General features: G+C 39.3%; 1 protein-coding gene across 3 annotated transcripts in view; it reads right to left on the bottom strand.

The window, feature by feature from the left end:
* Positions 1–790: 790 nt before the first annotated feature.
* The window catches only part of ptbp3 (polypyrimidine tract binding protein 3), a 118,943-nt gene continuing 104,523 nt past the window's right edge, over positions 791–15,210 (bottom strand). For all 3 annotated transcript variants that reach the window (XM_060839309.1, XM_060839317.1, XM_060839327.1), the window contains 3 exons: positions 13,291–13,507; positions 10,475–10,552; positions 791–3,570 (listed from right to left, as the gene is read on the bottom strand). In XM_060839309.1, the coding sequence (XP_060695292.1) occupies positions 3,438–3,570; positions 10,475–10,552; positions 13,291–13,507 (428 nt within the window). In that variant the 3' untranslated portion in view covers positions 791–3,437. The remainder of the gene's footprint in view (positions 3,571–10,474; positions 10,553–13,290; positions 13,508–15,210) is intronic.

The raw sequence follows: 15,210 nt of genomic DNA, 5'->3' as shown, positions 1-15,210 counted from the left end.
TGATGGTCGTTTTTTTAAAAAAAATGAAGGTCAGAGAAACCAGCATTCAACACTTGATAAAGCTAATTAATAACCTAACTTTTAAAACAGAAAAAACACCAAGTAATATTTGCAACTCAATTTAAATACTCATGGAGGAATAATTTGTGAAATACATATTGCGGTCCCTATCGTGTAGATTGAATAAAATCTCTGGTTTCCCATTTAGTCTTTCACCTGCATTACATGTAGTCTCCTATTCAAAATTCTCATGACACTGCCTGTGTTGCACTTCAAAATGTTATTTTATCCTACTGCATTGTGGAGAATAGTGAAAAGGACGTGGATCAGATGGACCTCTATTCTGCTGTAAATCAGATAACAATCATCCAGTTGTCCAGCAGACATCTCACACATGGAAGCCGATAGCAAAAAAAGACACAATTTAGCTGGCAGAATGGGACACAGACATTGATAGCTGGAGCTAAATAATGTTCCAAATCCATAACCTCCACAGATAATTGTTTGAGTACATCTCAAATCCTACAGATAGCCAAAGCACATTGTTTCCTGTCTCTGCGCTGTACCCCAGCCTAAACAAGAGTTTGGAAATCTCTGATCTAGAATTAAGGGGGGGGGGGGGGAAACAAAGGAAAGTTAAAGTGGTAGACAAAGAGGCAGGAAGATCAAGAGGTGTCATGGCATTTATTGAAAGCATGCTACAATTAGAGGAAAGATTATCAAGGCGATACAAGCAAATACACACATTGAAAGAAATGGAACACTGCATACAGAGACATGCAATAGACAATTAGAAAATATTTTTTTAATATTTCAACATCTCTGCATTAAAAACAAATCTTAACAGAAATGGAATCCATTTTGTTTCTTCCACATTGACACAAACCGCTTTACAAATGAAACCTGGTACTGTTGCTTATCAAAATATACAAGACAATCAATGTTTTCATATAAAAACCAGTTTGTACTTTATCTTGTTCCCAAAAAACCTCATTAAAAAAAGTTGTTACAAATATTTACAGCATTTTCATCATCAGCTGAACATTCTTACAAACTCAAAAAAGCAGGAATTTTAAGAACAGATCAAGTACACGAACGAACAGGGAGGAAAGCACTACATACCTGCCAACACCTCAATGCTAGAAGGGAAAGACTTAAGAAAAGCAGCTTGAAAGAGAGGTTCAAGGATTCCACAAATGTTGCAACCCTCGCCTAAATTGCACAGGTGGGAGCATTCTAGTTGCAACTTATGTCTCAAGTGTCATTATACTGCATGTCAATTATCACTGGTGACCCTATCTGATGGAACTGGTAAATCTCGAACTGACATCAACTGTGCACCATCACACATCAGCTAGACCCTTTTCTACTGTTGATGTCAAACAAACATCAGTCCAGTTTTTAAATTCAAAAACAAATAAATACGGGTTGCCTATGGTGTCAGCCAATTTAAAAGTCAGATGACTTTTCTTTTCAGTCACAAATATCACTAGTTATTAGAAGCTGGTGTGACTATATTTACTAATGAAAGAACGAGGTCTGCCTTAACAAGACAGTATAACAATGCATTTGACCACTCTTGAGAATGCTACACCACACCACCTGGTGTTCCAAAACAAAAAACACTTTTCGGCTTTGTATTTGCAGAATGATGAAAGAAAATACAAATCACAACTTTGGGAAAGTTCTGGCTCGGGGCACCACAAATGGAAATTACTGGGAGATTCCTAACAACTGTTTTAAGATGCTTCTTTTGTGAAGTGAACCTCTGGTTCCATGCTCAGCATGCAGGAGTTGACAGATCCAATTCAATGTAAATTAGCGACCTTAAGGTATTTTCTCCTTAGAGCTAGGTGCAAGCAAACAAAGCACCCCCTAATGAAAAGTGAAAATTCTTCTTTTACTCAATCTCCCTCGTCTATTTGAAACTACATTCATAATAATTTTCTAATTTAAGTGTAAATATAGTAAAAGGAAAAATATTAAATTGGAGGCAAGAGAAAAAAAATGATTAAGACTATTGAAGGCACATCAACTTTGGTCCTGTTTTGGTTTTTCTCCGAAACCCTGAAAAAAAAAGCTCTGTTTTCTCTACCTTATCATTCACTAATATTTAATCCTTTTTCTGTTAAGTATCATGGAATTCCACCCAAATGGTATGAAAGAGTCTTGTATTTAATAAATCAGTACAGTTCTAACCATGGTTTAGTTGCAGCTTCGAAGTCTGTGCAGCTCTGAAGTTTTCTTTCAGAATGAATGGAAGAATTAAGGACACGTTTTCTAGACTGGCAGTTAGTCCAGAGAGCATTCAATAAAACAAGGCAGGCAAAAAATGCTAGTTAATTAGCTAGGGAGTCTAATGAAACAAAAGTAAAAATCCCAGAGAGGACTTCAGAAAAGTACCTACACGGAAACATTCAAAAGCCTAAACCAACACACACCCACCCCGCCCAACAAAAAAAAGCCAATAATAACAATTAAACATTCATAAAATGAACCAGTAAGTTCACACTAAGAACATCAAAATAAATGAAAAAAATTAAGATAACATACAACAAACTCATAGCACACAGATTGGATTTTGAATATTTAGAACCTTACAGGTACTCAAGGGAAAAAACAAATCAACCATAGACATTGCAGTTTTGTCACTGTAAATAACATTCAAAAGAATCTGTAGCACAGGCTTTTATACAGCATTTCTGCAGTTTTGGATGGTACAGAGTACAGATTTGCAGCTTGCCCAAGGACAGGAAAAAGCTTGGGCTTCCATTCCCAACTGTGTGCTAATTTGCAATAAAAATCATTAATTGTTGCAATACTGCAACGTACACAAAAGAAAATTCACCTAAATCTACAAGGAGAAGGACTCCCTTTGAAAGAACCCACAATAGTTGTACTGAAGAAACCTCAGGAAAAGCCTCTAATCTATTTGATTATAAGCACATAATAAGGCACATGATAATTAAACAAGTACACAGTAAATATGAAACTGATAATTTCTTTCAGATTATAGTGGTATGAAAACCCATGATGTTTAATTCTTTTTCCCCAATATTACCAAAATAAAGTGTGTCAAAATCTTTTAGATCTAGACAGGATTTTCTTTTCCCTCTCCCCCAAAATTGTAAACTTCTTCAAAAAGAAATTTTCACTGAACCAGTTGTTAAGAGCAGGTGAATGATCAATTTATGGCTATTGACTGCTTGCAACAAACCCACCCATTTCAAAAATTACATAAAGAAAATTGATATTGATTGAAGCTTAAACTGATGGATAAACAAAGGAAGGATCCCATCATCACTGTTGTGTTCCACTTAAAATATTACACTAAGCATCTCTTGCAGGCATAGTTGGTCATTGGTATTTCAGTCTCTGTCTGAATGCTAGTTTACCACATTGGGTGGTCCCAGTCTATAGGGAGAACAGGAGAGGAATTATATTGTAGATTTAGAAAAGGAAACTCTGAGGTGGTGGTTTTCTCCAAGATCATGATTGTGAAGGTCAATGAGAGCCTGGATTGCTTCTTCAAGACTGTCCAACTGGATGAGGGCCATTTTACGGTCCTTCCTGCAACAGAACAAAATTATTTTTGAAAGTTGTTATACACTAGAATAAAACAAATCACTGAAACAAAACCAGAAAGTGCTGGACAAACTCTGGTCTGGCAGCATCTGTAGAGAGAATCGTATTTAAAATAACGCAAAGAAAATTTGTTGGAATTAAAATGCCCGACTAGTCAAGACCATAAGATACAGAAGCAGAATTAAGCTATTCAGCCCATCAAGTCTGCTCTGCCATTGAATCATGATTGATGCATTACTCAACCTCATTTTCTTGCTTTTCCCTGTAACCTTCGATCCCCTTCCTGATCAAGGAACTCTTTCAGTCTTAAAGACACTCAATGACTTGGCCTCCACAGCCTTCTGCAGGAATAAGTTCCATAGATGCATCACCCTCTGGCTGAAGGAACTCATCTCTATTCTAAAGGGCCATCCCTTCATTGAGGCTGTGCCTTCTGGTCCTAGTTTCTCCTACAAATGGAAACATCTTCACCACATCCATTCTCACCAGACCTCTCAGTATTCTCAAAGTTTCAATGAGATCCCCCTCATCCTTGTAAAATTCACTGACTACAGATGCTGAAACCTCAACTGCAGTTCATAGGACAAGCACTTCATCTCTGAGATCATTCTTGTGAACCTCTTCTCGTCCTCCTCCAAATCCAGACATCCATCCTTGGATTTGGGGCCTAAAACTGCTCTCAATATTTCAAATGCGGTAGAACCAGTGCCTGAACAGCTTCAGCAGTACAATCTTACTCAAAGTGAATGCTAATGTGACATCTGCCTCTGCCTTCCTGCTAATCAACCTGGATATTAAGATTAACTGAACTCCCAAGTCCCTCTGAGCTTTATATTTCCGAAGCCCACCCTGGTTAACAAAATAACACATGAGCTTCTCAAAGAGCATAGCTTCACACTTTCCTACATGGTATTCCATCTGCCACCTCTTGCTTTCTCTCCTAGCCTGCCCAAGTCCATCAGCAGCCTTCCAGCTTCCTCAACATGAGTCCCGCCTTTCTATCTTTTGTCACCTGCAAACTAGGCAACAATGCCCTTGGCTCCTTTTACAAGATCCCTACCATTTAATATGAACAGCTGCAATCCCAACACTTACTCCTATGGAATTCCACTAGTCACCAGCTACCATCCTGAAAGAGAGTCCTTTATTCCCCACTCTTTATCTTCTGCCATTCAGTCAATCTTTTACCTTGCCCCCAGTGGCATGGACTCATTACTTAGCAGCCTTCTGTGCAGCACCTTGTCAACTGCCTTCTGAAAATCAAAAAAAAAGAGAACACATCCATTGGCTCTCTTGTGACTAACTTTCTTACGATCTCCTCAAAGAATTCTTATAGATTAGTTAGGCATGACCACCCCTTGACATAGATGTGCTGACACAGCCCTATTTTACCATGCGCTCTAAAGAACTCCACAATCTCATCCTTAAAAGTCAACTAAAAGTTTTTAATCAAGTGTGGTCAGATTACTTAATTATAGTTTCCTGTCGGCTGCACCCCTCCCTCTGTAAACAAGGGTGCTAACGTTTGCCATTTTCTAGTCCTCTAGCCCCGTCCCTGACTTCAGGTGATTGCTAAAAGATCACCATCAATGCTTCCACAAATCTTCTCAACCACCTTGGAACATAGAACAGACATAGGCCATTCAGCCCATCCGAGCCCATGCCATCATTCAACAAGATCATGACTGCTCTGTGGCCTAAGTCCTCTTGCCTGCCTTGGGCCCCTATCCCTTGACACCCATGCTTCAGAGAAATTTCCCTCTCAGATTTAAATTTAACAATTAATTTAGCATTGGCCACCATTTGAGGAAAGTAAGTTGGAACAATAGAAACAGCCTGAATGGGTGGGGTCAAGCTCGCACTGAACCAGGATTTTAGTTTTAGTGTTTAGCAGTTGCTGCTGAAATTTTTGCAGCTGGATACGGAAACTGTTTTTTCATCTCTTTGTCACAGCTAAAAGATTGGAATTCTACTCCTGCTGCTAGAATTGCATGCAAGACAATCGATTTTACTGAATTTGCCTTTGCTACGAGTGTGGTTATGGGATGTGACTGCATTGGAACGGTCACTGTTTAAAATAATAAAATAATTTAATTATTGTCTTATGATTGTCAATAGAGTTAAGTTATTCCAATTGCTTCTTTCTTTTGACGTCTTTTAACTATAGTGCATGAATAGAAGTTGATTTTGCTTCAAGACTGGCAGTTTGACGGTCAAATTCCATCCAGAATGCAACATCTGGCATTTGCCTTTAAAACCAAGAACATCCTAGGGTCTAGGCCATCTTCTTAATATATTTTGAGGGGGCTTGTTCTGGTTCATAATTATTGATTAGTTACAGAAAAGCAATATCTCCACCACAATATCAGGTAGTACATTCCAGATGCTAACCAATTTGTGTAGGGGGTAAAAAAAAATTGTTTCTTCATATCATTACTTCTTCGGCCTTTAACTAAAATCTACACCCCCTCATTCTCGATCCTTCCATGAAAGGGAACAGATATTTGCCTTATTCACTCTGTCCAGACACCTAATGGTTTGAATGCCTCTATCAAATCTCCTTTCAACCTTCTCCAGGGGAAACACCTCTGGAGCTAGCACACTCATCCTTTAAGCACAATTAGAAATCAAACCCATAAACATCACTCACTACGATTTAAAGCTAGAAAGTTTGAAAGCAGATGTGAGTCATTTAGGCACGACTGATCTAAACAATTCAACAGTGCAAAGAAACAAATGGAAAGAGCATTTCAATCACAACTCACTTTGCATTATGGATTGAATCTCAAAAGATGATTGTTTTAAAAAGTGCAATTTGGCCCCTCAAAGATCAGCAAGGTGGCCTTTGTGTGGAGCCACAGAAAATGGGGGAGATACTAAATGAATATTTTGCATCAGTATTTACTGTGGAAAAGGATATGGAAGATATAGACTGTAGGGAAATAGATGGTGACATCTTGCAAACTGTCCAGATTACAGAGGAGGAACTGCTGGATGTCTTGAAACGGTTAAAAGTGGATAAATCCCCAGAACCTGCTCAGGTGTACCCTCGAACTCTGTGGTAAGCTGGAGAAGTGATTGCTGGGCCTCTTGCTGAGATATTAGTATCATCAATAGTCACAGGTGAGGTGCCAGAAGACTGGAGGTTGGCAAACATGGTGCCACTGTTTAAGAAGGGCAGTAAAGACAAGCCAGGAAACTATAGACCGGTGAGCCTGACCTCGGTGGTGGGCAAGTTGTTGGAGGGAATCTTGAGGGACAGGATGCACATGTATTTGGAAAGATGAGGGTTGATTCAGGATAGTCAACATGGCTTTGTGCGTGGGAAATCATGTCTCTCAAACTTGATTGAGTTTTTTGAAGAAGTAACAAAGAAGATTGATGAGGGCAGAGCAGTAGATGTGATCTATATGGACTTCAGTAAGGCATTTGACAAGATTCCCCATGGGAGACTGATTAGCAAGGTTATATCTCATGGAATACAAGAAGAACTAATCATTTGGATACAGAACTGGCTCGAAAGGTAGAAGACAGAGGGTGGTGGTGGAGGGTTGTTTTTCAGACTGGAGGCCTGTGACCAGTGGAGTGCCACAAGGATCGGTGCTGGGCCCTCTACGTTTTGTCATTTACATAAATGATTTGGATGCGAGCATTAGAGGTACAGTTAGTAAATTTGCAGATGACACCAAAATTGGAGGTATGCTTTCCTTTATTGGTCAGAGTATTGAGTACAGGAGTTGGGAGGTCATGTTGTGTCTGTACAGGACATTGGCTAGGCCACTGTTAGAATATTGCATGCAATTCTGGTCTCCTTCCTATCGGAAAGATGTTGCGAAACTTGAAAGGGTTAAAAAAGATTTGCCAGGATGTTGCCAGATTTGGAGGATTTGAGTTCAGGGAGAGGCTGCTGGGACTGTTTTCCCTGGAGTGTCGGAGGCTGAGGGGGTGAGCTTATATAGGTTTATAAAATTATGAGGGGCATGGATAGGATAAATAGACAAAGTCTTTTCCCTAGGGTTGGAGAGTCCAGAATTAGAGGGCATGGGTTTAGGGTGAGAGGGGAAAGATATAAAAGAGACCCAAGGAGCAACGTTTTCATGCAGAGGGTGGTACGTGTATGGAATGAGCTGCCAGAGGATGTGGTGGAGGCTGGTATAATTGCAACATTTAAGAGGCATTTGGATGGGTATAAGCATAGAAAGGGTTTGGAGGGATATGGGCCGGTTGCTGGCAGGTGGGACTAGATTGGGTTGGGATATCTGATCGGCATGGACGGGTGGAACCGAAGGGTTTGTTTCCATGCTGTACATCTCTATGACTCCAACCCATTTTCTCTCCCTCTCGACAAGGCCACAGGTCTTCTCTTTCAATGAGAAGCACATAAAACTAAACAAGCAATAGTTCAAGTGACATGATTTTGAACTGCTTAGAGATCATCTTTTAATTGAAGTTTAGACAACAGAACATAGTATACATTCTGAACAAGGGTCGAAAGAAGCAAATGAAGGAACTTGGGGTATTTCTGCTTTGAGTGTATTAACATCTGACATGTACATTAATGCTCCACTGTACAAGATGGACAGTTGCAGCTGGAGTCATGGGTTTTCTTTCTGCAAGTGCCAGTACAGAGATCCTTTCAACATGAGACAATGAAGAAAATCAAATGGATTACCTCTGCACTTGAGCCACTGTTTGAGATAAAAGCATCTGTGGGTCCTGCAAACACAAATACCTGACAAACAGACCTAGGGAGTTGGCACGCCAAAAATCAGCATGACTTTAGTACAATGATAAGCAATAGGTTCGGAGCTTCCCTCTGTTGAGCACATCTAAGATTAGTGGTCATCAGTCCACACGCTCACTGCTCCTTTTCAGATGTGTCCTTGAACGGATTACGGAAAATGACAAATACTGAATGCCAGTCATTTCTATACCAAGATTGTGCAGGCAATGGAGAGTGACCTGAAGTTCACAAAACAGCTCTGTCTCAAAACTAGCCTCACTGTGACACATCACTATTGGTCAAAGCCTGTTAAGTGAGCTAAAAGAAATTAGGGAGCATTCACTTTTGTAATCACTAAGGGTTTTGACCTCAAACGATTGAAAAACAATGGATCACTGCAATTCAGACAAACTTTGCTTTAAACTTTTTCCGATTAGGGCAGTTGAGGTCTGAAATTAGGCACACAAAAAATTAGTTTAAAAAATATTACAGTGTTTAACAAGGATTAATGTCAATTTTTAAGTTCCTCATGATATAAAATGAACTAATTTTTTTTAAAAATAAAAGAAAGTATTGTGTCTGCAGAATGAATAGTGAAAAACTGTCAAAATCACCCCTTTTAGAGAAATATCGATAGTGCTTACCACCTAGATAACTGAACCCATCGTACAAATAGCTAGAAAGGGACAACAATGCGCATTAAACTTTATCCTTCCCACGTGGTAATTTAATATAAAGTGTAAACAATCCAAAAGTACTTGACATTGTCACAAACGAAATCAGAGGGAAAAAAATTAAAACTCAACGTATGCATGTTGAAAGCAACGATATTTTGGGGACAGGGACAGAAAAGAACAATTGGGACAATCTTATAACAATTTGCAACTGCAGCATATTAATACTTTAAGTTAGCTTGTCATCCATGTGATTTGCTTTTAAATTTTCAGCAAGTTTCAAGACTGCGAATTTTAACTCTGAATTTAAGAAAATCAATGCTCAACGAAGTCACACAAGCCTATTAAAATATTCTAGACTTCAGCTTGGAAATACAAGTCCTTTCCGATCATTGTTTATTCTATCAGATCAAAGCAAATTTGTATCTTAACCTTCACACACCATTGTTTCATAATCCCTTACCTAACAATATTAGGTCAAAGATTGCCCTCCTTCCCCCATTAAAAGATATTTAAAACAAATCTAATTGCATCACACGAACAAACTGCCTTCTTCCTTTACACTAATATGCTATAACATCAGGAGATAAAGCTATAAATACAGCTTTAACTTATCAATTCCATACTAGAGTCATTTACAAAAAAAGAAATGCTGCAATTACTAGGCAGTAATAACAGCACTGTCATATGAGGTAGAAAAATCAAATCACAACGAAAATATTGATAACGAAGACTGAATTCTGAAAATGGTTAACTGAGATAAACACAAAATATGTATGAAGGAAATCTGAAATAAAAATAGAAGTGAGTTTTGAGAAGGTTTGTAGCTCAGGTTGAGGTTCTGGATGTAGGCTTGCTTGCTGAGCTGGGAGGTTAATTTCCAGATGTTTCATCACCCTACTAGGTAACATCTTCAATGGGCATTGGCTTTGCCTGAGGCCCACTGAAGACATTATCTGGTAGGGTGACGAAATGTCTGGAAATTAACCTCCCAGCTCAGTGAGCAAATCTACATCCATAAAAATAGAAAATGGAGTAAACCAGGTAGTCTGCCAGCATCTGAGACAAAAACAGATTTAAGTTCAAAGACTTTTATTCAGAACATTCTTCACCTCCCTATCAGCATCATTTCATTCTATGCCAGTGGTCTCACCCTTAACTTAACTTTATTCTTCAAACTCACTGGAAGATTTAACAAAAAACATGTTTTCTTTCCTTTGTTGTTAAAAGGAATGCAAGCTTCAAAAACTAAGCAGGTACGAAAGCCCCTCTGAATTCATCATCTGCTTTCCTTTCCTCTGACTTCATCTCTTCTAATCCTACTTTGGCTGTTAAAGAAGTGCTGATGAGTTGTCTTTATGCTCAAACTGTTAACACTTCCTTCACAGATGCTATGCGTTTCTCCTGCATTTCCTTTGTTTTACTTTTACATTAAACCAGTATTATTATGCGTGTCGAGCAGAAGTCAGACATAACACAACATTAGACTTACAGGAAAAACTTGAAGCCTTTCACACAGTATCCAGCACTTTCAAACAGATTTTTCAGATCATCTTCGGTTATTGAAGGTCTACAAATACACAAAAAAAACTCTTTAAAAAGAGCACAAAAAGCGGACAATTCAATACTATTTTGGAAAAAAAAGTAAAAGCGAGTCAGACTTGCAACAGCAATACATTTACAAGTTATGCAAAATGGATATTGGTTTGAAGAACAAGGAATTTTTCAAAGTCTTCCAATTATTACGGGAATTTCAAGCTGATCTCATGGTTACATTGCGTAATACTAGCATTATCATACTATTTAAATTCTTCAGGTCTTACATGGTGAAAATAAACAAAGAGTTAGGTCATAGATCTTGACTACTGAGGCACAAACCTACATTTGCACTGAGGGAAATGGCACAAAGCAGTATTTAGTCTCATGGTTATGTTTTTGGACTAGTAATCATGTGCCTGAACTATTCAGGCAAGATTTGAATCTCATCACTGTAGATGACAAATTCAAAGTAAGTTAAACACATTTGAAGTTAAATGTAGTATCAACCAAATAACTACTTGATCACCTCACGATTTCTCATGAATTTCTTTTGGGAAGGAAATCTGTTCTCCTTACCCAGTTTGGCTGAGACCCTCTGGTCAAATTGGTCTCACAGCAAGCCAGTTTGTCATGCAAAATCATTGTGAACAAGTAGAAAACAAAATTAGTCATTTCGTCAGGCAATGATCTAGGCAACAGACCTGGACATGACGAATTGCCCCAATCCAGCTCATTCACATCTATAGACTGGTGTGAAAATTGAGAGTGTTGACCCACAGGCAAGGCAAACAATAAATCTTTCAGCCAACATCCCAGACTAAAATACAACAATCCATATGGAAATGGGAGTTTTAAAAGAGTGCTGCAGATTCCATGAAGTCTCATGGCATCTGAACAAACATGAGCATGAGCAACAAAGAATCCTGATTACCATTGCATTGTCTTCACGCACCTGTTAAAATCAGTGATCCTCCACACTGAACACAACTTGGAAGAAACACCAACAGTAAAAAAGACACGATACATTCAACCAATGTTGATTGTGAATATTCATTACCAACAGTGGTTCAGGAACACCACTGCCAGAGTCCTGAACGACAGGTTCCAGACTGGTCCTTTAGCAGTTTATGAGGGAGAGAACACACAAGCAAATGTGTATTTGGCCTGGTGGATCACTTATTCATTTGCAGAAACATCTGCTCATCACAGATTTGAAGTCTGATTTCTATATAGTCCTTACAGAGAGAAAGGCCCATTTCACAGTAAGGACATTCTCCACCATTTTGTCTTACATTGACATTAAGTTGAATGGGGTAGCCAAAGAACATACCTAGCAATTCAAAAACTGGACATCCATGAAAAGGCCAACAACCGGACTGCATTTAAACACCATTATTAAATTCATAGCTTGGCTACTCTTAACACCCTCATCAAGCCAGTGGGCCAACCCTAGGTTAACAAATCAGGCACAACACTTGACATATTTCAAAATGATGTGCCAACCTGGTAAAATCAACAGAACAGGATTTAGCACGTGAATAGGACATGACCAAGATTTCCTCAGAACAGTCTAATCAATTTCAGATATCAAACAATGTCTTCTCCACAAACGTCAGAAGTACAATATTCATTGATGAAGAAACGAACAGTCTGTTCTGAATTTAACACCTGGACAAAAATTCAGGCTCCAGCTGACAAATCCCTTTGACACAACTGCCATTATTAACCTCAGAGTTTAAGCACCTACCATTGGCACTTGGGTAACATCTTGGAGATCACTTTTGACTAGAAATTCAACAGGACCCACTCACATAAATACTGTGGCTATAACAAGTCAGAGGATGGGAACTCTGCAGCAGTTAACTCAATTTTTAACAACCCAAAACCTTCCTACTATTTCAATATGCTAGGAGTGTGATCAAGTAGTGCCAACTTGCATGAAAAGTACAACTCCAACATTAAAGCCCAGTACTATTCAGGACCAAGCACTTCTTCACTATCTTGAAGACACACACACACACACTCCAAAGAGAACAGTTACTGCCATGTGTAGTGTCTACAAGATGCACTGCACCAACCTGCCAAGGCTTCTTTAATGACACCTTTTAAACCCTTAGTCTGTTCTCAGAAGAGCACAAGTACATGGGCATATGATCAAGTTACCCAAGTCTCTCAGCATCCTAAACTGGAAACAATGTTACTCACTGGCGGCCAAGTCAAAATCCTGGAAATTGCTTCCTAAAAAACCTATGAGTATTTCCATCACAACTGCAGTGGCTCAGCACTGCCTTCGCAAAGGAAGCAAGAAATGGATAATTAACACTAGCCTTTTCACCAACATCCACATGAATTGATAATAAAACAGAACTAGCCCAAATATGGTTGGGCAATATAAGTCAGTCTCAAACCAGGAAGGGACGCAGAGGGTGCAATCAGTTCAAATCAAAGCATACAGACAATTAAGAAAACAAACCTGTCACTAGTATTAACTCAGCTGGGCAATTCAATTGGGTTACGGTTATGATGTAAACAAAGTGGTGTTTTAAGGCATAATGTGATCACTAGATGACAATTTTTAAATGGCCCTTTTCTTGAAAAAAGAAAATCAATAAATTAAAAAGATATTAGAACTAATACATGCTAACATAATTTTGCTCAACCAGAAATGTTTCCCTATTCATTCATTCTATACTTTTGTTTTAGCTTAAAGAGAGGTTCTGCTGCCTTTCAGCCTTTGGGGAGACTTCGGATTTTCATCAAGTTACTCACGGAATGTTGGAGAGATGCAGGGTGGATGATGGAGGGAAAATATTCTGGAAGTTCTTGGACCCTGGTTTCTTGAAACGATGAAGTGGTGAGCTGCTGTAGTCCTTGGTCAGACCTTGGTCTTCCTGCCCTTCTCGAGGAAGCTGAACCATTTGATGTTTGGACAGAGTCACACGCAATACCCGGCCATAAACCTTTTGCCCATTGAGGTGACTCATGGCTGAGGAGAAAAGAACATTTAAATTTGAATTTTCCACATGCCAACCTACACACACTTTAAAAGAGACTGTACCATTACTTCAGTTCACTTCTCAAGAGTATGTGCAAGTGGTCTGCTTCCACGCATCAAATATTTTATAGCAGAGGTAGTGTTGGACATCTTAGAATGTATGAAGGTGGACAAATCTCCTGGTCCTGACCAGATATATCCAAGGATATTGCAAGAGGCAAGAGAAGAAATTGCTGGGGTCCTGGCAAATATTTGTGCATCCAAGTTAACCACGGGTGAGGCCCTGGAAGACTGGAGGGTAGTGAATGTTGTGCCTTCTTCAAGAAGGGCTGCAACGAAAAAGCTGGGAACTACAGACCCGTATGCCTAATATCTGTGGTAGTTAATTTAATTCAAAACATTGGAAATATGAGATACATGTGAATTTGGAAAGACAAGGTTTGATTAGGAGTAGACAGCATGGTTTTGCACATAACAGATCACGCCTCACAACTTTGTTAAGAGTTCTTTGATGAAGTGACCAGAAAGAACTATGAGCGCAGGGCAGCAGACGTAATCGATGTGGATTTCACCAAGGCCTTTGACAAGGTTCCACATGGTAGGCTATTCCAGAAGATTAGATTGCATGGAATCCAGGGCAAGCTGGCAAATTGGATACACAACTGGCAGGACTGTAGGAAACTGCAGTTAATAGTGGAAGGTTGCTTGTTGGACTGGAGGCCTGTGACTAGTGGAGTGCCTCAAGAATCAGTCAGTGCTGGTCCCATTATTGTTAGTTATAGCAGTGATTTGGAAGAGAATGTACAAGGTATAACTAGGTTTGCAGGTGACATTTACAGTAAGGAAGATTATCAAAAACTGCAGCAGGATCTTAATTAGCTGGGGAAGTGGGCTGGAAAATAGCAAATAGAGTTTAACATAGATAAGTGTGAAGTCTTGCATTTTGTAAAGTCAAATCAAACTAGGAGTTTCATGGTGTATGGTAGGGCCTTAAGGAGCATAGTGGAATAGTGATCTTGGAGTTCAGGTTCACAGTTCTCTGAAAGTAAGGTCGCAGGTTAGCACAATAGTGAAGGTGGCTTTTGGCACACTGGCCTTCATCAATCAGGGTATTGAGTATACAAGTTGGACAGTTATGTTGCAATTGTGCAGGATGTCAGTGTGTCCGCATTTGGAGCATTGTGATCACCTTGCTATAAGGACAAATGTTATTAAACTGGAAATATTGCAGAAGAAATTTACAAGGATGTTGCCAGGACTCAACAATCTGAATTGTAGGGAGAGGTTGGACAGGCTAGGATTTTTCTTCTTCAGAATGTAGGAAACTGATGGGGGGAATCGTATAAAAGTGTATATGATCATGAAAGGCATAGAGAAGGTGAATATACGCAGTCCTTTTTCCCAGGGTTGGGCAGTTGAGGAGTAGGAGTGCATCAGTTTAAGGTTTGACGGGAAAACAAATGGGAACCTAAGGGACAACCTTTTTCTTCCCCACATAGAGGGAAGTAAGTATATGGAATGAGATGTCAGTGGAAGTGACATTTGGACAAATACACGGAAAGCAAAGGATTAGAAGGATATCAGCCAATTACAGGGAAATGGGGTTAGCATAGCTGGACATTTTGACCAGCATGAACCAAAGAGCCAGTCTCCATGCAGTGACTCTAACTATCTTGAACAATGACAACTTTTCA

Source organism: Hemiscyllium ocellatum, chromosome 2 (genome assembly GCF_020745735.1).
Source record: "Hemiscyllium ocellatum isolate sHemOce1 chromosome 2, sHemOce1.pat.X.cur, whole genome shotgun sequence".
Classification (NCBI taxonomy): Eukaryota; Metazoa; Chordata; class Chondrichthyes; order Orectolobiformes; family Hemiscylliidae; genus Hemiscyllium; species Hemiscyllium ocellatum.
The sequence above is the reverse complement of the archived record's forward strand: the minus strand, read 5'-3'. Positions and strand labels throughout refer to the sequence as shown.